Raw genomic sequence first — 21,605 nt, 5'->3', positions numbered from 1 at the left:
ACAACAACAACAACAACAACAATACACCATGGGAGTAGGGTTGTTTTGCTGTTAAGTGCTTTCAAGTCGATTCCGGCTCATAGAGACTCTGTAGAGTTTCCAAGGAGAAGCTGGTGGGTTTGAACTGCTGACCCTGTAGTTCACAGTCCAGTGCTGATCCTACAATGCCACACAAAGAGTAGGGTAGGAGGGGGAAATGAGTGAACATGTGCTCTATATTTGTCATACCTGGTTGCAGTGGCTCTTGATTTCTGTTCAGAGTGACTTAAGAATACAGTTATTGCTAATGGGGACTAGGTACATGGGAGAGATAAAGATTTGGGTCAGGAGAAATTGGTGAGCATTTAATCATGTTTTTTAGAGGTACTGTGAGGTATCCAGGTGGAGACATTCAGTGAACTGTTGATCATTTGAATCTACAATGCCAGAGATGAGGACTGGTCATACAGACTTGGGAATCAGCAGGATATGAGACAGGTGAGAAGATTTTCCTATGCCAGCAGGAAGAGAAAAAAGCAGGGACCCAAGAATGGAAGCTTCAGGAATACCAAGCTTTAAGGGTGACACAGAGGAGAAACCAGAGAGCCATAAAATGACCCTTTCTGTGCATGTTTTAATTGTCCTGGCACTGAAAGTGAGATGGCAAAGCATTTTCCTACTGACCCTCTCTAAGGTGATTTGTTTACTTAAAGCCCTCACACTTGAGATCTATACTTCTGTTTTATAGACGGCACATGGATACAAGACATATGGTCTCGGCTGGGGAATGGGTTAGACAGAGCCAAGTAACATTCTGGCCTTTTTCATTGTAAATTTGAGCTACTAATGTAACAGACAAGGAGCTCTGGTAATGTAGTAGGCTGCATGTTGGGCTGCTAATGGCAAGGTCAACAGAGGAATCCAACAGCTGCTCCTGTAATGAGTTACAGCCTCGGAAACCATATATGGGGTCTATAGGAGTCAGAATGGACTTGACGGCACACACACACACAGCCGCAGCCACCACCACACAACAGACAGCTGCTTTTTCCTTTTCAGTCACTGATTATAGGAAAGCCCATTTTACAATGATCACAGTCTTTCATCATGATAACAGAGAATTAAAAGTTCCATGGACCCTATAGGTAGGAACAACACAGGAAAAGCATGGTATGGCACTGCCTTCTTCTGACAAAAACAAAGGAGAACAAAAATTAAATTAAGAGTAAGCACCTGGAAGTCTCCATAAAGCAAAATAAAAAATCCATCTAATAAAGAACAAGGGGCTGTTAGTCACCAAGACGAACCCACAACTATTCTATTAATTGACATTAATACCACAAGAATTTCAATGCTGTATTTAAAGTGCAATTGATTGGAAGAAACATGCGGCAACAAATGAGGATAAAGTATTTGGAGTAGTGCAAATCTAAAACTTTGGAGGCTTGTTGTTGTTGTTGTTAAGTGCCAGGGTTTCTGAGGAATGGCTGCTGGGTCTGAACCACCGACTTTGCAAATTATTAGTCCTGTGTTTATCCTACAGTGCCACTCCAGGACTCTAAGACTTTGGAGGCTAGAGAGGGATAAATAATAACATAATAATGCAAACCACTATTAAGTTTAATAAAAACAGATTTGATAAGCAATGACTGACAAGGCATTTTTTAAATAAAAGAGATACTGTAACTTTACATGCCAATTATGCAATAAAAATACTCTTACATTCTGAGAAGAGCTTTATAAAACGGCCGTGTGAAGAAGGCATCCAACAAATACTGGTGAATTAGTGCAAGACCAAGGATCCGACCACTGAACCGAAACCTGAGAAGGAAGGTATGAGATAGTTTTCATGCTGTAGAGCAATTTCTAAATGGTTTGATTTGCTTCCCAACATGCCTTCCAGAATAAACCATCTAAATTTGACCAGCATTACTTGCCTACTAGGTCTATGAGAACTTATGTGTACTGTAGGCAGTCTTCATTAGTCTAGCAACTTCATGGGGAAACATTTAACTCTGATATTTAGAGAAGCAATACTCTTTCACTCCACGTCAGTAATGGTCACCATGTAGTATCTCACTTTGCCCACATGAACTCCCTATTAGCATTTTTAGTGACACTTCCCCAGACTTCTTCTATGAGATGTTGCACCAGATGACTCAAGTACTTGTGAGGCAAATGTTCCCTTCTAAATTGCTTGGATAGACATTAACACGATCTCTCTAATACAGGCTCTGTTGCAATTCCCTCCTGAGGAGAAGTCCGTTCTCAGTTCCTGACCATATTCTGCCTCCGAGTGAACTCCTGACAATCATTGTCAACATCTAAGAATTAGGCATATGGACATTTGGGGAAGTTTCCTCATGGGACATTCTGTTCTCTAAAATTTCAAGGCTCAATTCTATTCTGAATCACTCTGGAAACTTATTGAATGTATCTGTTATGACTGGATTTGCTGACTGAAATGTACACTTATTTTCTCTTTGAGAAATATTAAATTTCTAGCTCTCTGAAAGTCTGATGCCTTCCAAAAGTGTAAATCCACACTGATGAGGTTCATATTGTCAGTTAGTAATTTAGTGTTCGGCAGCCATTTTAAGATTAATACCCAGCTGCGGGTTTCTCTTTATTTCCACTTAAGTTAGCACAGCTGCAATAGCTACAGTTAAAAGGACTCCAAATCATAGCTGAATGGACGTTAATTTGAAGAATAAGTCCTAAAAGTTAGCGCCCTCCACCCACCAATATTAACCTTTTGGCTAAATCATAGCCCAAAGCTTTTTCCAAGAGTCCTACTCATGTTCTTTCTTTTGTTAACTATCAATGAAAATGAGTAGAAACAAGCTAATAGGGATTATAAAAATATTTAGTCTATAAATGTAGAAAACTAGAAAGCTTTTAAGGAAATTTTGAAAAGAGTATAATTTGAGACTTTCAGAAAAAAATAATGCCCAGATAGGAAACCTATGTTGACTTTTCTTGATAAATTTTGTAGGAGAAAGTAGAAAAGAGGCACTCCCAGCCCCCTCCCTTCTACTGTCAGTTCCTCCTCAGGCCACTGTACCCTACCCTTACTCCTCCTACTTCCCAATAGAACACCACCATCACCTCAGTTTCTTCAGCCAGCTGTTCTGTGCCCCACCCCCAACACTGAATGTTTGCTACTTCCTCCAGGACTACCTTAAAAAGCTTCTTGACTTCCTGATCAGGCCCTTCCGCTATAAACCCCACCCCACCCCACCCCACCCCACCTCATACATACCCAGAGGTGCTGACAGGGACTCAGGGACTTTGCTGGGAATCTAACATCAGTAACTTGACTTCTACATGAAAAACCTTTTAAATTCTACCTAACTCTCTTAAACTTGATTTTTTGGATCATAACATATTCCTACTTTGGAGACTGCCTATGTACTTAAATTTGAAAACAAAACCAAGACTCTGAGAGATATTAAACTGAAATATGATTTTGTTAAAAAAATTTTTTTTAACTGTGAGTTCATATAAAAATTAGTATCACACGGCAAGTCCACTGAAGAAAAGTGTTAGGAAATAAAAACAAACTTACCATTCATGGTGATTGTCTACAAATGCAGACATAGGACTTATTTGTACTGTGTATGTGTCATTGGCTGAATATTCAAATAAGCCATAATATGGGTTAAAGAGTTCTCTGGATACCAGGAAGAAAAATTCTCTGGAAGGTCCACTGTAATCCAGCCTTTAAAAAAATCCATAAAGAAAACAAACAATTATTTTACATAGGGGCACATTTTCTATGTAGCTCAATGTTCTATAGAACATTCAATATCAGTCTAATTTCCACTTACCATGACTGTGATAATCATAAATAATTACGATTCTTGGGTCACATTCACATCCTGACCCACAATAGTGAAATGGATGCATACACAGCACATATCCAAAACAAAACTGTTGCTGTTAGGTGACATGGAATTGGTTCCAACTCATAGGGAGCCTATGTGCAACAGAATGATGCTGTCTGGTCCTGCACCATTATACTCATTGCTGTGCTTCAATCCACTGTTGCAGTCACTGGGTCAGTCCATGCTGAAGGTTGTCTTCTTTTTCTGCTGATGTTCTACTTGTCCAAGCATGAAGTCCCTCTCCACAGACTGGTCCCTTCTGACAACATGCCCAGAATATATGAGATGAAGTCTTACCGTCCTTGCTTCTAAGGAGAATTCTGGCTCTTCTTCTATCACAGATTTGTTTGTTCTTCTGGAAGTCCGTGGTATACTCAATATTTGTTGCTAATACCATAATTGAAAGACATCAATTTTTTGGTCTTCCATACTCATTGTCCAGTGTTCACATACATATGAAGTGATGGAAAATACCATAACTGGGGTTAGGCCTCAAAGTGACATAATTGCTTTTGAACACCTTAAGGAGATCTGCAGATCTGACCAATGCAATACATCCTTTGATTTTTTACCATTTCCATGGTCATTGATTGTCAATCCAAGTAAAATGAAAATTTCACAACTTAAATCTTTTCTCTATTTATCATGGTCTTGTTTATTGGTCCAGTTGTGAGGATCTTTGTTTTATGTTGAGGTGTAATCCATAATAAAGACTGTAGTCTTTGATCAGTAAGTGCTTCAAATTCTCTTCCCTTTCATCAAGCAAGGTTGTGTCATCTGCATATTATGACTGCATAGTGTCTAAATTCAGGTGGGATATACTCAAGGTCAAAAGGAGCCCTGGTAACAATGTGGATTATAGGCTGTGCTGTTAACTGCACGGTTAGCAGTTAGAATCTATCAGTGACTCCTGAGAGACAGATGAGGCTTTCTGCTCTATAGATTTACTGCCTCGGAAACCCTGTACAGGGTTGCTATGAGTCAAAATCGACTCAATGCCATACAACCAACCATCATACTCAAGGTCATATTTTGGATCTTGTGGACTTGTTTCAATATTTTTGTCTTCAACCTGAATGTGCTTATGAGGAACTGATGGTCTCTTCCACATTTGGGCCTTGGCCTTGTTTTGACTAATGATATTGAGCTTCTTCAGTATCTTTTTCCACAGATGTCTGATTTGATTCATGTGTTTTCCAACTGGTGAGGTACATGTGCATAGTTGCCATTTATATTGTTGAAAAAAGGTATTTGCAATGAATAAATCACTGGTCATGTGAAATTCTGCAGTGTAATTTCTAGTGTCATTTCTAACACCAAGGACTCAATCACAAGGTCTGTTTGAACTTCATGGTCGTAAGTTCAAACTCGCCAGCAGTTCCTCGAAAATCCTATACAGGGTCAGTATGGGTGGGAACAGACCCAGCACTTACAAACAACAAACCCGTCTTTGTTTCCAACTTTTGCATTCCAATCACCATTCATTATCAATGTACTTTATTTGGTTAAGTTCAGACTGCAGAAATTGGTACAAATCTTCAATTTCTTCATCTTTGACATTAGTGGCTAGTACATTTGAATAATAGTCACACTGACTGGTCTTTCTTATCAGCATATGGACAGTATCCTATCACTGACAATATTCTTCAGGATAGATCTTGAAATGTTCTTTTTGATGATAAATACATGCCACTCCTCTTCAATTTGTAATTTCTGGTATTTTTTCCAGATTCAAAATGGTCAGTATCAGTCATTTCAGTTTACTAATGGCTAGAATATTGATTGTTATGTACTTTATTTCATTTTGGATGACTTTCAAGTACTTCATACATCTCATGTTCCAATTATTAATAGTTACTTACAGCTGTGCATTTTAACTCAAATAATGCATAAAATAATATGGTAATAATTTGATTTTAGACACACATATGTTGATGTTGTTAAGTGCTTTGCTTTTGAGTCAGTTCTGACTCAGAGGAACACTATATAGGGTTTCTGCAGCTGTAAACCTTTGCAGGAGCAGAAAGTCTCATGTTTCTTCCAAGGAGTGAATGGTGGGCTTGAACTACCGACCTTGTGATGAATCCTACAAAGTCACTGCACTCCCTTATAAAAAGGTAAATAAATTAAATATCAGAAACATGGTTATGGGCAAGAGAGTATAACAGGAATGCTTTAATTAAACAAGGATACTTGGTGGCTCAGTAGTTAAGCACTTGGCTGTTAACCAAAATGCTGGAAGTTCAAACTCAACAACCACTCCACAGGAGAAAAATGTGGTGGCCATCTGCTTCTGTAAATGCTTACAGCCTTGGGAACCCTGTGGGGCAGTTCTACTTTGTCCTATAGGGTTGCTGAGTAGGCACTGCCTTGAGGGTATGGATTTAATAAAGTAAAACTAGAGGGAATCCGCTATCTCCACCCAAGGGACATGGAGTCCTCATGGGTTTCTGTGAGATATTTTAATGGGGGAAGGAAGAGCCACAGTGAACTGGAGAGAGGGACAGCACAGATACAAGGTCCGTTACAGAGATCAGAGGCCAAATTGGGAATGGTATAATTTATGTGAAAACTTTATAAAACACCAAGGAAAAGCACACAGAAGAAAAATTAGGGTATCTAAAGTTTCCTAAGGAAGGCATCTGGAGTAGTGGCTGAAACTCTAGCTCCTGAACTACAGTCTAAATTCCATTTTACTTACAAAGGCAACATCGGGTCTAAGTGAAGTATAAGAAAAGATTGTGTTAAGTCTGAGGAATGACAAGTGGTTAACAATCCTGAGAGAAAAATATGCAGCTAAAAGGAGTTTGCAATAAAGCAATCTGGTATGCTAAACTTAAAATGAAAATATAAAAGACATCTGAGGAAAAGTACACACAATAGGTTCCAACACTGGAAGCAATGAAGGAAGAATCACAGCTACTGATAAGTTGGGGGTGGTCAAGATGTAGAAGACCTATTTTTTTCTCTTGTTAATGTTGTTATTTAATTTGTCGTCTTTTAAATCACATTTATGGACATTATTGGATTGCTTTTTTTCAATGAAAAAGAAATAATCTGAGACTTATTCAGTGATGGAGTATTAGGTGGAAAATATGGGATGCATTCTATTATAGGTAGTAGAGAAGACTGGGATACTAGTAAAGAAAATAAAATGGCTTTTATGTCTTACTTATGTGAATTTAAAAGAAATATTTTATACATAGAATAGAGTTTAGATATCCACTCACTACTTCCCTGATTTTTGACGTATCTGAATATATTTGTGGTGCTACAGGAGAAGCACTGACCTACAACTGCAAGGTCGGCATTTCAAACTCACCAGCCGCTCCTCAGAAACCCTATACAGGGTTGCTATGAGTTGGAACCGACTCGATGAGACTTAACAACAACAACAAAATGATTACTTAATTTTTTATTGTTGCTGTTGCTGTTAAGTATAGTTGAGCCAGTTCTGACTCACAGTGACCCTGTGTAGGGGTTCCGAAGAGCAGCTGGTGGGTTTGAACCACCAACCTTGTGGCTCATAGTCCAGTGTTTACCCTATAGCACCACACCAAGAGTCCAATTTTTTATTAATCAATTTTAAATTTACTTGCTTTTAAAATGTAGCCTTGTCTTACACAACTGTGTGCTGGTTGCAACTTTTCTAACACATATTAAAAGAAATACATAACTATTAGCATTGTAAAAGTTAGTCTTCGTAGCAGCTAAAATTAGCCCATGCCTCATCAGGCAGGAGTACCACATGCTCATACCCACACTGCACTCTGAGACATACAAGTAATGTGACAGGACACTTGTATAAAAAACGATAATAGAGCAGACTCTCAGGACTTCAGATATGATAGAATTGTGCTGAGGTAGCTTATTATACCGTAGCTAACAGGGACTCTTGGTCTGGCACTGTGGGATAAGCACTGGACTGCTGAACCATAGGGTCTGTAGTTAAAACCCATCAGCTGCTCCTCAGAAACCCAATACAGAGTTATTATCAGTTGGAATCAGCTTGACCAGCACCCAACACCAACAGGCAGTCAGCAGAACCTGTAGGAACCCCCTCAGGTTATCATGGATATTCCCGAAGCAGCATTTTTCCTGCCTCCAACTGAAGGATGAATAGCTTGCCTCTCTTCATGCTAAGGTGGAAGTAGTCTCATGGTGGTTACCTCCCACTGCCCTAGTTCTGGACTCTAATGCCACCAAGACCAAGTAGGCTAGCTGGTCCACTGGAATGTTTTTCACAAAAACGAGTGCCTATTAGTTTTTAGAATGGAGCACAGTGGCTCAATAGGAGAAGCACAGGTCAGTAGTTATAGCCCACCAGTGGCGCCTCAAGCAAAATGAGGCTGTTTGCTCCTGCAAAGATTTACAAGCCTTAGAAACTCTATACAGGATTGCTGTGAGTCGGAAACCAACTTGCTGGCACTTTTGGAAAGAGCCCTGGTGACTCAGTTATTAAGTGCTGGGCTGTTAACCAAAAGGTTAGTGGTTCAAATCCACTAGCTCCCCTATGGGAGAAAAACATGGCAGCCTGCTTGGTAAAGATTTACAGCCTTGGAAACCCTATGGGACATCTCTACTCTCTCCTATCTGGATACAATGAGTGGGAACTGACTCAACAACAGCAGGTATTGCTAGTTTGGGGGCGTGTTTTGGGTACTAATCTAGAAAATAAAGGCAACATTTTTAAAAGCTGCATTTCTACAGGAATTTTGCATTTAGCAATTTCCATATTCCTGGCTTCTGCTTCCTCCTGACCCCTCTCCCACTTCCTTCAGTCTCTCACAGCAGGGTTTTAAATTCTGTGTTATTCTGGTTGTTATACCCTGGACACTGTCCAGGGGATCAAAGTCTGACAAGGTGTGGCACTGAAGACTGATCACACTATTCGAGGTGTGGCCTCGTTGGCATGTAGCTTAGAAAGGACTCTGGACCTCTCTTCCTGGACACTTTTATCCATTAATGGGGTGTAAGATGACCCTACCTTTTGGGGCAGCAACTTTACACTCTGTTGACTCATATTGAGCTAGTCATTAGCTAAAGGCCCAATCCTTTCAGCTATATTACTTTAACCTTGGACTCTCCCATTCTGTCTTTATTGTTTAAAACCTAAATAGTAGACTTCATACTTTTCTCTGCTAAATTTCTCTTTGTGAGAGTGATCCTAGTCTACTCAGAGCCCTCAAAGGCGATTACTAATGGTGAATTTTGTCAGCAGATGCCCTGGGTTTTCCAGAAACAGAGAAAGTCATGATGAAAGGTACTTTGGACATTCTTCTGTTCAATCCCTCTATTTCATAGAGAAGGCTGAGCCTGAAGGACACTCACTGACTTGCATCAAATGAAAGCTCCTTGGAGAAACCAGTCTTAATACAGATTTTCTGACTCCAAGTTTAAAGAAAATTACTCTTTACAGCCTGGTGTCATCAAGTCAGTCCTGACTCATAGTGTTTCTGTATAGGAATTCCAAGGAGCAACTGTTGGGTTTGTACTGCCAACCTTGTGGTTAGTAGTCCAGTGCTTATCCTACCATACCACACCAGGACTCCTTTACAGCTTACTCCTCAGTGAATTTCAAATGTTCATCCAGACTAAAAAAATGGTCACTTATAGAACAGGGGTCAACAAACTATGCCCACAGGCCAAATGTGGCCCAGCTCCTACTTTAGTAAATAAAGTTTTATTGGAACTCAGCCATGTTAATTTGTTTACATATATTGTCTCTGGCTGCTTTTGTGCTACATCCACAAAGTTGAGTCGTTGCAACAAGACCAAAGGCCCACAGCCTACATACAATATTTGTTGCTCAGCCCTTTTTACAGAAAATTTGCCCAGTCCTGTTATAGAAGAAAGAAAAAGTAGAAGTAAAACACTACTTTATTAAATATCTGGTTTACTACAAATCCTTTTCATTAGTGAAGATCCCTTCAAGGGACAGATGTACCTATGGAAATTACAGCCCTGCCCAAATATTCAATACTGGATAACTTTACCATAAAATCAGCTCAAAATACAAGGCAAGCTTGTTTCTCTTCTACTTAACATATTATGGCACTACATGAAAATCGCAGCTGAACTGGCCTTGATTTCTTTGATGAAAACAGTTTTACGAAGAGCTCCAGTCATTTTGTATAGTTACTTCTCTTTCTATGCTCAGTACAGTGAGATCACACAGGCTGCCTTGACCCATGCCAAAATCCAACCTACTGCCATCACACACAGGCTCTCACATGGGAAAGTACCAGGGGGCTTCAGAAAGTTCACGAAAAAGGGGAATGAAAAGATAATGGAATTTTTCCACAAACACAAGTTTGTATTCGTTTTAACTTGCTGAATGATTTCTCACAGCTGGAGAAGGAAACCGTGATGGTTAATAGAAACAGCTCAGTGGGGTCCCCTTTCATGGGGCACCAAAGGCACGTGCCACACCTGTCATAAATTAGATACACCTCTGCTTGAAGGAAATATAAAATGACTGTAATACTGTAGGGGGTATGAAACAGCTACCAAGCATGAAACACAGTGAACACTGGCTTGCAGCAATCATCCTCTGCAGGGGCTTTCAAACACCATCAAGGCATGGGTAAGGATCACAAATAGTGTCAGACTTACCAATAAGTAAAGCAAGCATGAGCTTACTGTGATTACTCATTAATTTGTAGTGAACAATTTCATCACATCAAAGATTTTGCTTTTAGGTAGGGTTGGCATCTGAGTCTTTCCTAATCCCATAGCACCTTCCTATAGACTCAAAACTTCTTTTCCAATTTACAATCCCTGACAGGGACAGAGTACCCAGTAAGCAAGGTAAGCATATGCTTACTTGTGCTTGCTTACTAATCTATGTTGTCGTTGTTAAGTGCCGCCGAGTCGGTTTCTACCCATAGCAACCCTGCCTAGGGTTTCTGAGGCCATACATCTTTACAGGAGCAGAAAGCCTCATCTTTCTCCTGAGGAACAAGTGGTAGTTTCGAACTGCTGACCTAGAAGAACCAGAGCTTCTTATCTAGCCTGATAAACAGTAGGAACTCAAAACACATCCTTGAATCAATGAGTGGAGCTCTCCTTAGCTCTCTAAAGTAAATTAACATTATTTACATTGTTGTTTGACATCTACCAGAGTGAATGCCTTTGCACAAATACGGCTCTGGGTTTTATACTGATTCAATGGCATTGAAAAGTTATGTGATTCCTTGAAAAACAACTCAATTTGAAAACGCTGTCAGAAACCATACAAATGAATTAGGCTTTGAAAGTGCATGGATTTTTTTTTCCAGGTGTAATCTATTCTCTAATATGGTAAAGTTTATAAATTGGTTAAAATGAGTAATTGGTTTTTTTTTTATGATAGTAGCTGAATCCAGCTAAAGAGGAGATGAATGTTTACTGAGAAGTTACATTGAAAAATACAACTTTTTCTTCTTAGAGACAACAAAGCTAATGGTTCTTCTAGAAGGAAATGTGTCTTTCTGAGCAGGTCAGGTTTTTATCTGCTGTTTTTTAACTTTAGAAGCACTGTGGGAGGCACTCCACAGCCAAAACAAGGCTGCTAACAGGTTTATTCTGGTTCAACCCCCTGTGAGAATTTGCATTTCTACCCCAGACACAGGCAATCAGTCTATATTTTGACAACTGAGTACAATCTACATTTTTAACAAGATTCTTGAAAAAAGGAATCTTCTTAAAATGTAGAGTCTGATTCAGTATATTTGGGTAAAACAGAAATGAACCGGTTTGAAACCCTGACCCAGACAAAGTCGTTCCACTTCTATTTGATTATAATCCCAAACTGAGAACAGTGTATCAGAAGGCAGGTTGTGGATTCTAGTTTATATGCAAGTCTATTGCATGCAATAGGACATGTCACTGCAGGGCACCTGGAGCATGTGCTTCCCGTAATGTCTTAACCTCTTCCATATAAATAGTTACTATGACTCATATCACAAGGATTATTTGCTACATTCCTGTTTGGCCAGTTAGGTTGGTTCCACAGTGAAAGGTTTGGCACAGAAATATAGAAACTCTGGACAACAGGTGTGTAGCCACACAACAGCTGCGTCTAAAGGCATTTCTGAATAAGGCACAGATGGCTTTGGAGTGACCATGTCATTTTGAACCTCATGAAGTGCTGATAAAGCATTTGTAATACCATCCTATTGCTGGGTGAATGTACTCAACTCAAGTTGTGAGTAGGCATTCAGTATCTATTGGAAGAATAAATTGTACTATCCTGCTCATTTTCAAGTAAGACTGTGTGAACACTATATGTTACAACAGAAATAGTTTATAAAATGAAAGATGATGGCAATGGGAAGTCATGCTGTCATTCTGCGTAAGTTTTCATGAAGACAGGAAGCCTTGTTTTCTACAAGTTGGTTCAGGCACACATGGCCTACGCATCTTCTGATTCACCCTCAGATATTTATAGAAGCAAGACATTAGTTCTTGAGCCATTAAAGAAGGCCTGGTGGGTGAGCAAGGAATTATGTGAACCATTCATATGATAAAATTTGGTCTGGCAATAACATTATCTCAGTTGTGCTGTGAACAAGAAGAAAACAGGCAACATCTGAAAGTTTAACAAGCTTTACAGATTTCTGAAGAATGGGTCAATCAGCAAGCTCAGGATTCCAAATAACTGCTAGAGAGGACCCGACGAGTCATAAAAAGTATATACGAAAAGAACTGCTGGTTATTTTATAAACATGAACAGGAAAAAAACTTTTCAAGTTGCTTTCATTTGCCTGGCTGAGACAAAAATATTTTATATATATGTATGTGTGTGAGTGTGTGTGTATTATATATATACATATATATACACATATATAAAGCTCATCTGATCTTAAACCTTAGACTAAAACTGTTTGCACACATCCCCTCCCTAGGCTAAGTGTGGCTTTGCAGAACAGTTGACTGATGTCACACTGATGGTACCTTACACATAATGAACTCATTCTCTGTTAAAGAAAGGAGCCTTTTACAGGGCTGACCATAAAAGAGAAAAAGAGGGAGGGCAAATGCAATGTAAACCTCCTTTTTTTATCTGAGGCATTATTGCTGTACTGTTTGGGGTACTAAGAAGTTAATAGCTCAGGATGCCTTATCAGGACATAATAGACTATCTGGCTCACTCTGACACCGTGTAAGCATCAGCTGTTAGGACTTTTAACAGAAGAAAATAATATGCTGGGGAATATGTGGTATTTCACCCACCCCCTCTCTAAAGAAGAAAATGCTATGCACAGAAACAGACAACCACAGTATGCCATTTCCTGCCACATTGCTAAAGGGAATCAGTTCCCAACCACCACTGGGCCTCCTTCCACTTTGCAAGGGCAGATAACAAATTAAGATGAATGGAAATGTTAATGCCCAGAAAAACCCCCAAGTTTGACGAAATTAAATCATTGTGATTTACCTAGCAACTATCTACTTTTTATAAAAAGCCAAGAATAACATAAAACATTATACTAGGCAGATTGACTAATTAGTTAATTGACAACTAATATCACTGGAATTAGAAGGTTCTAGGATTATTTCTGTACTTTCAAATAGAATATGCTGCTGTTGTTATGTGCTGTTAAGTAGTTTCTGACTCACAGCGACCCTGCACAGGGTTTCCGAGGCTGTAAATCTTCATGGGAGCAGAAAGCCTCATCTTTCTCCCGTGGAACAGCTGGTAGTTTCGAACGGCTGACCCTGAGGTTAGCAGCCTGATTCGTAACCACTACGCTACCTGAACTGTAACATTCAGGGCCACCACTCCTCTGTCAGTTTGTCGTATTGTGGTGGTTTGTGAGTTGCTGTGATTCTGGAAGCTATGCCACCAGTACAGCAGGGTCACCCATGGTGGACAGGTTTCAGATGAGCTTCCAGACAAAGACGGCTAGGAAGAAGGAGTGACGAACTACTTCCAAACATTTAGTCACTGAAAACCTTATGAATAGCAGAGAAACATTGTCAGATATAGTGCCAGAAAATGAGCCCCTCAGGTTGGAAGGCACTCAAAATGCGACTGGGGAAGAGCTGCCTCCTCAAAGTAGAGTTGACCTGATGATGCAAATGGAGTAAAGCCCGTGGGAGTAAAGCCCACACGACCTTCATTTGCTGATAGGGCACAACTCAAAATGAAGAGAAACAGCTGTACATATCCAATTATAATCGGAACATGGCGTGTATGAAGTATAAACCTATGTAACTTGGAAATTGTCAAAAATGAAATGGAACACATAAACATTGATATCTTAGGCGTTAGTGAGCTGAAATGGACTGGTATTGGCCATTTTGAATCTGACCACATGGTTGACAAATTGAAGAGAAATGGTATTGCATTCATTGTCAAAAAGAACATATCCAGATCAGTCATGAGGTACAACGTTGTATGTGATAGGATACATGTGCCTACAGGGACGACCAGTTAATATCACTATTATTCAAATTTACGCACCAACCACTAAAGCCAGTGAGGATGAAATCGAAGAATTTGACCAACTTCTTCAATCTGAAACCGATCAAACATGCAATCAAGATGTATTGTTGATTACTAGTGAATGGAATGCAAAGGTTGGGTGCAAAGAAGAAGGATCAGTAGTTGGAGAACATGGCCTTGACATGGTGATAGAAATGATGCTGGAGATCATATGATAGAATTCTGCAAAATCAAAGATTTGTTCATTTCAAATACCTTCTTTTGACAGCAGAAGAGATGACTATACATGTGTACCTCACAGATGGAATACATAGAAATCAAATTGATTACATCTGCGGAAAGAGGCGATAGAAAAGCTCAAAGTCATCAATCAAAACAAGGCCGGGGCAGACTGTGGAATAGATCATCAATTGCTCATATGCAAATTCAAACTGAAGCTGAAGAAAATTAAAACAAGTCCACGAGAGCCAAAATATGACCTTGAATATATCCTACCTGAATTTAGAGATCATTTGAAGAACAGATTTGACACATTAAACACTAAAGACCAAAGAAAGACCAGAAGAATTGTGGGATGACATCAAGAACATCATACATAAAGAAAGCAAAAAGTCATTGAGAAGACAAGAAAGAAGGAAAAGTTCAAAATGGATGTCAGAAGGAACACTGAAACTTGCTCTCCAGTGTAGAGATGCTAAAGCAAATGGAAGAAATGAGGAGTTCCGAGAGCTGAACAGAAAATTTCAAAGATCAGCTCAAGAAGATAAAGCCAAATATTACAGCAAATTGTGCAAAGATCTGGAGTCAGAAAACCAAAAAGAAAGAGCATGCTTAGCATTTCTCAAGCTGGGCGAACTGAAGAAAAAATTCAAGCCTCGACTTTCGTTATTGAAAGATTCCCTGGGCAAATTGTTGAATGATGCAGAAAGCATCAAAAGAAGATGGAAGGAATACACAGTCACCGTACCAAAATAAAATGGCTGATGTTCAACAGTTTCAAGAGGTAGCATATGATCAAGAGCCAATGATACTGAAGGAAGAAATCCAAGGTGCATTGAAAGAATTGGCAAAGAACAAGGCACCAGGAATTGATTGAATAAAAACTGAAATCTTCCAAGAAAGTGATGCAGCACAGGAGGCACTCACTCATCTTTGCCAATAAATTTGGAAAACAACTGGCTGACTGATTGGAAGAGATCTGTATTTGTGCCCATTCCAAAGAAAGGTGACCCAATGGAATGCAGAAATCATCGGACAATCTCTTTGACACCCCATACGAGGAAAGTTTTACTAATGGTAATACAGAAACAGCTGCAAGCATACATTGACAGAGAACTTCCAGAGGTTCAAGCCAGATTCAGAAGAGGCTGTGGAACGAGGGATATCATTGCTGATGTCCGATGGATCTTGGCTGAAAGAAGAGAATATCAGAAAGATGTTTAGCTTTATTGACTATGCAAAGGCTTTTGATTGTGTGGATCATGACAAGCTATGGATAATATTGTGAAGTCTGAGTATTCCGGAACACTTAAACTCATGAGGGATCTGTACCTGGACCAAGAGGCAGTTATTCGAACAGAACAAGGGAACACTGGATGGTTTAAAATTAAGAGGTGTACGACAGGCTTGAATTCTTTTACCATACTTATTCAACCTGTATGCTGAGCAAATATTCCGAGAAGCTAGGTTATATGAAGAAAAACATGGCATCAGGATTGGAGGAAGATTCATTAACAACCTGTGATATGCAGATGATACAACCTTGCTTGCTACAAGTGAAGAGGACTTAAAATATTTACTGATGAAGATCTAAGACCACAGTCTTCGGTATGGATTGCATCTAAATGTCAAGAAAACAAAAATCCTCACCATTGGACCAATAAACAACATTCTTATCAATGGAGAAAAGATTGAAGTTGTCAAGGACTTCATTCTTCTTAGATCAACTATCAACATTCGTGGAAGCAGCAGTCAAGAGATCAGACGACGTATTGCATTAGGCAAATCTGCTACACAAGACCTTTTTAAAGTGTTGAAGAGCAAAGATGTCAGCTTAAGGACTAAGGTGTGCCTGACCCAATCCATGGTGTTTTCAATAACATCATATGCATGCGAAAGCTGGACAGTGAATAAGGAAGACTGTAGAAGAATTGATGCTTTTGAGTTATGGTGTTAGAGGAGAATATTGAAAGTGCCATGGGATGCCCACATAACCAACAGATCTGTTTTGGACAAAGTGCTGCCAGAATGCTCCTTGGAGGCCAAGATGGCCAAACTTCGTCTCTCATACTTCGGACATATTGTCAGGAGGGACCAGTTGCTGGAGAAGGATATCATATTTGGTAAGGATATCATATTTGGTTAGAGAAAAAGAGGAAGACCCCCAGCGAGATGGAATGGCCAAGTGGCAGCATTGATGGACTCAAGCGTGGCAATAATAGTGAGGTTGGCCCAGGATTGGGCAGTGTTTCATTCTGCTGTGCATAAGGTCACTATGAGTTGGCACAAACTCGATGGCACCTAACAACAACAATAACAATATTCAGGGCTTCATTATATGTCTTATAGTCATCCTATAAATTTCAGACTATAAACTTTTCCCATCATTTCTCTAGATTCAACTCTTCCATTTCAGCAATAATCCATACCATGCCTCAGGCCTATGAAATGAAATCACTTCAAGCACAGATAAGTCTACGGATCTGCTAATTCATACCTTTTAGAGTACAAGCAGGTACATAATTATTAAAAAGAAACCTTCTTCTCTGTATGTCATAAGTTATCTAGTATATCACCACTCACCTGCCAGTGTGGTGTACTGGGGTGGCCTGAATATTGCTGTCATGTTGCAAACTGGGCTACCTGTATTTTAAAAATCCAGCAGGGTCATCGATGGTGGACAGGTTTCAGTGGGGCTTCCAGACTAAGGGAGACTAGGAAGAAGGACCTGATAATCCACATCTACAAAAGATTGACCAGTGGAAACTTTATCAATAGCAGCAGAATTTTGTCTAAGATAGTGTTGGAACTTGAATTACTCAGGTTGAAAGGCATTCTGATAAGAGTGGCCCACAATGGAAATGCTCACTCGTCTATGCCAAGAAATCTTGAAGACCATTTCCTGTCTAACTGAGTTGAAGAGATTAATATTTTTGCCCATTCCAAAGAAAGATGAACCAACAGAATGCAGAAAATACTGAACAATATCATTAATATCAGACACATGTAAAAGTTTGTTGAAGATAATTAAATAGTGGTTGCAGGAATACATTGACAGAGAAGTGCCAGAAATTCAGAAGTAATTCAGAAGCATGTGTGGAATAAGAGGGTGTCATTGCCTACATCAGATGTATCTTAACTGAAAGCATAAAATAAAATAAAAAAAGATATTTACTTGTGTTTAATTGACTAAGCAAAGGTTGCGTGGACCATAACAAATTATGGAAATTCTGGAACACTTAATTGTGCTTCCTGCTGAACCTGTCCACAGATCAAGAGACAGTAGTTTGAACAAAACAAAGGGATACTTTATGGTTTAAAATCAAGAAAGGTGTGCATCAAGGTTAGATTCTTTTACTGCACTTAATCTATGTGTATACTGAGCAAATTTACTGGAGAAGCTGGACGATATGAAAAAGAACATGGCATCAGGACTGAAGGAAAGCTCGTTATCCAAAACTTTGCCTGATGAAAGTGAAGAAAACTTACTGACAAAGATAAAAGACTACAATTGCCAGTATGGATAAACATCTCAACATAAAAAAATTTTGAAGTCTCACAGCTTGATAATGAAGCAACATCATGATAATGAAGAAAATATCAAAGTTGTTAAGGATTTCATTTTACATAGCTCAACAATCAATGCCCATGGAAGCAATAGTTAAGAAATAAAATGACATAATGCATTGGGTAAATCTGCTGAAAAACACTTCTTTGAAGTGTTAAAAAGCAAAGATGTCACATGACTGAAGACTAAGGTGTTCCTGACCCAAGTCATGGCATTTTCAATCACCTCACATGCATGGGAATGGTGGACAAGGAATAAGGAAGACCAGAGAACTGACGCCTTTTCATTATTGTGTTGTTGAATAGTACTGAATATGCCACAGACTGCCAGTAAAACGAACACATCTGTCTTGGAAGAAGTACAGCCATGATACTCCTTAGAAGTGAGGATGGCGAGACTTTGTCTCATGTACTTTGCACATGTTATCAGGAGGAATCAGTCCCTGGAGAAGGACATCATGGTTGACAAAATAAAGGGTCATCCTTAAAGAGATGGAATGACACGATGCACTCAAACCTAGCAACTGTTGTGAAGATGGTACAGGGTGGGATAGGGTTTCGTTCTCTGTACACTGGGTAATCATGAGTCAGCAGCTAACAGCAATCTAGTGGAAATATAGGTCTGGCTTGTGTCCATGTAGTAATGTAATCAGAGAGATGGTATCAATAAGGATTACAAAGTATTGTTCCGGCACAAAAAATACGATTGGCATTAACAAACAAAACAATACAGACTTTATTCTATTTTATTTTACATACTATATATTTTTATTGTATTGTCCCTTTATTGTATTGTCCCTGAGTGTTGTTGTTGTTAAGTGCTGTCGAGTCAGTTCCGACCCATAGCGACCCTGTACAGGGTTTCCGAGGGTGTAAATCTTTACGGGAGTAGAAAGCCTCATCTTTCTCCCGTGGAGCGGCTGGTAGTTTCGAACCACTGACCTTAAGGTTCGCAGCCTGATTCGTAACCACTACGCTGCCAGAGCTTCTTCATCCCTGAGTGTAGATGGAGGTAAATATGAGGAACTTCATAGAGTTCATAGAAAAAGGTGAATTAAAAGATAAAGGAAAATTTCCATGAACATGTTGAAGTTCCCAGGTTCCTCCAGTCTCTTTCTGACCAGTAAGCCTGGTCTTTTTGAAAATAATTATAACTTTTGTTGACCATTTTCTCCCACGCTATCTGGGACTTTCTAATGGGATCCCTTTCAGAGCAGTTGGTAGTGGTAGCTAGGCACCACCTAGTTCATCTGGTCTCAGACTCTAAGAGACTGATGTTCACATGTTCCATTAGTTCGTGGACTAATTGATTCCAAGCCTCTTCAATTCTCATCACTCTCCTTTCTTCTGCACATGGAGAGACCACTAGCTGTACCTGGGTCTATCACCTGGGTGAGGAGGAAGTGCCTGTCAGGTTCTCCACTGTTTCCCTCCCTTCCTATATTGTACTCTTGAAGTCACTGCGCATAGCTCATGATTATGGAGTTATCTGGAAATCTCCTGCATAGATTTGTCTACTCTCCCCCATTTATTTATTTATCCAATCATTTATTTATATTGGTATGAACTCATGAATATTTATGTTATAGTTTGAGTTCTATTCCAATACGACTGCATTTATTTGGTTGTTCAATTGATTCCAGCTTTGACCACTGGGAACTCCTTCAGTTGGGTCCCATGTCCTTTGATAAAATCCCTTAATTGTAGGGTTTTTGAGCATTTTCTTGTTTTCTGGCAATATAGGTGTTCCAGGTGCATCTTGCGTATTTTCTGCTCCAGTACTAACTAGTCATTGTCAAGTCAGTTCAAACTCCTGGTGATCCATGTCAGAGGAAAACTACGCTCCACAGGGTTTTCAATGGTTGATTTTTCTGGGACACTGATCTCCAGGTCTTTCTTCCAAGGCACTTCTGAGTAGACCTGTACCCCCTACCCTTTTGGTTAGAAGCTGAGTGAGTTAACTGTTTGTACCACCCCACTACTAGCTTTGATTTTGGGTTTTTATTATAATGCAGCAAGAAATATTAGAATCTTTTATTTTAGTATGATAGCGTCTAAGTACTTAGGAAGATGGCAAAGACTAAAATAACTCCTTAATTCCTGCTTCAATAAACCATATACAGAAAGGTCAAATTCCAAGATTGTCTAGTGGTAACTAACATCATACCTCAAGTTCTGCTCTCTACTGTTTTCTTTCTAGGGTATGGAAAGGACACAGGTGATAGAAGCAGAAAGCACTTGGAGTTCAGTGGCAATCAAATGCAGAGCCATCTGTCCCACGAAGCCTGGATCTGCTCTTGGGAACCCATGTCACCAGTTCCAGGTTGCAGGGAGACTATTTTGGAATGGTCAAGCATGAGACTAAGCATGAATTCCAGTCAAGCAAAAGTGCAGTGGCTTCCAAAGACTTCCTTAAATCTCTGAGATCTCAGCAAACTATAGTCCAACAATGAAGGAAGGCAGCTGGACTTATAGGGGAGAAACAGTGTTCTTATCCAAATCAGATTGGTTATGTATGGAAATATTTGGAATCTCAGTCATGCTTGTGACAAGACTAAAAATAGCAGCCTTCATTTTTGTGTGTGTGAACCTGCATCTTTAAGCCAACTAACAAAACTGGTAGTCCATCTTTATATATTAGCAATGAAAGGCTCCAATCTTGGCCATGACTCTGTTCAAACTATGGCATTTGGTGATGTGCTCCCATATAATACCTGTCTTTTATCTAGTCATTGGGGAAGCATCTATAACTGCACATGTGACAAGAGTAGGGCTATCAGTCACCATTTGGAATAATAAAAAGATGCAGCGTTAGGGAAAATATCCAGATAGACCACAGTTCAGGAATACTCAACAGTGTCCTCGTGCTAGACCAAAATACCAGTAAAAGACAAAAGAACTGAGTTTAAATCCTCACTCTGCTTGTATCTAGTTTCATCACTTGTTTTAATTTTTTGGAGACTTCATTTCATCAATTCTGTTGAATATTAATACTGTAATTCCATAATCTAATATACTTTATTCCTTAGCATAATACATGATGGAGAGGACCAACCTTAAAATGATTTGAACCAACAGAATCAAGGAGAAGACAACCTGAGTTCAGACACTCAGTGGTATTTTTTAATTCATTCTAAAGGTAGCAAGGTTATAAAGTAGGTTCTGAGACTGGAAACCCAGACCTGAAATGAGAAGAGGCAGGGGAAGGATGAGAGCTGCCATCATCTAAGGTGATATCTAACAACTGTCTGCCTGTTGAGCTGTGACAGACAACTGTGTAGGCGTCTTCACGCCTTTATTTCCTAACCCCTATCTATGTGAGCACACTCACAGAAGAGTCACCGAAGGCTGGGTTGCTTGTTTACAGCAAGTAGTTATTTTGGTGGGTGTGCTGCTTTCCCAAGGGAAGAGAAAAACTGGGAGTGGATAAATAAGAACCAATGTCCAGGAGTCACTGCTTTGCAGGATTCCTGCTGGAACCACAGGGTTCTAACTCATGATTCTGAAACTGAGTTGATTTA

The 21,605-nt window shown here is 39.5% G+C and overlaps 1 protein-coding gene across 1 annotated transcript in view; it reads right to left on the bottom strand.

Annotated features, from left to right (window-relative positions):
* The window catches only part of HECW2 (HECT, C2 and WW domain containing E3 ubiquitin protein ligase 2), a 356,874-nt gene that overhangs the window by 32,611 nt on the left and 302,658 nt on the right, over window positions 1-21,605 (bottom strand). Inside the window, exons 21-22 of the mRNA XM_006862016.1 lie at window positions 3,548-3,700; window positions 1,702-1,800 (exon numbers count right to left, since the gene is read on the bottom strand). Of these exons, the coding sequence (XP_006862078.1) occupies window positions 1,702-1,800; window positions 3,548-3,700 (252 nt within the window). The remainder of the gene's footprint in view (window positions 1-1,701; window positions 1,801-3,547; window positions 3,701-21,605) is intronic.

This window comes from Chrysochloris asiatica, unplaced genomic scaffold (genome assembly GCF_000296735.1).
Source record: "Chrysochloris asiatica unplaced genomic scaffold, ChrAsi1.0 scaffold00045, whole genome shotgun sequence".
Lineage (NCBI taxonomy): Eukaryota > Metazoa > Chordata > Mammalia > Afrosoricida > Chrysochloridae > Chrysochloris > Chrysochloris asiatica.
This window is presented reverse-complemented; position numbering and strand designations above follow the sequence as displayed.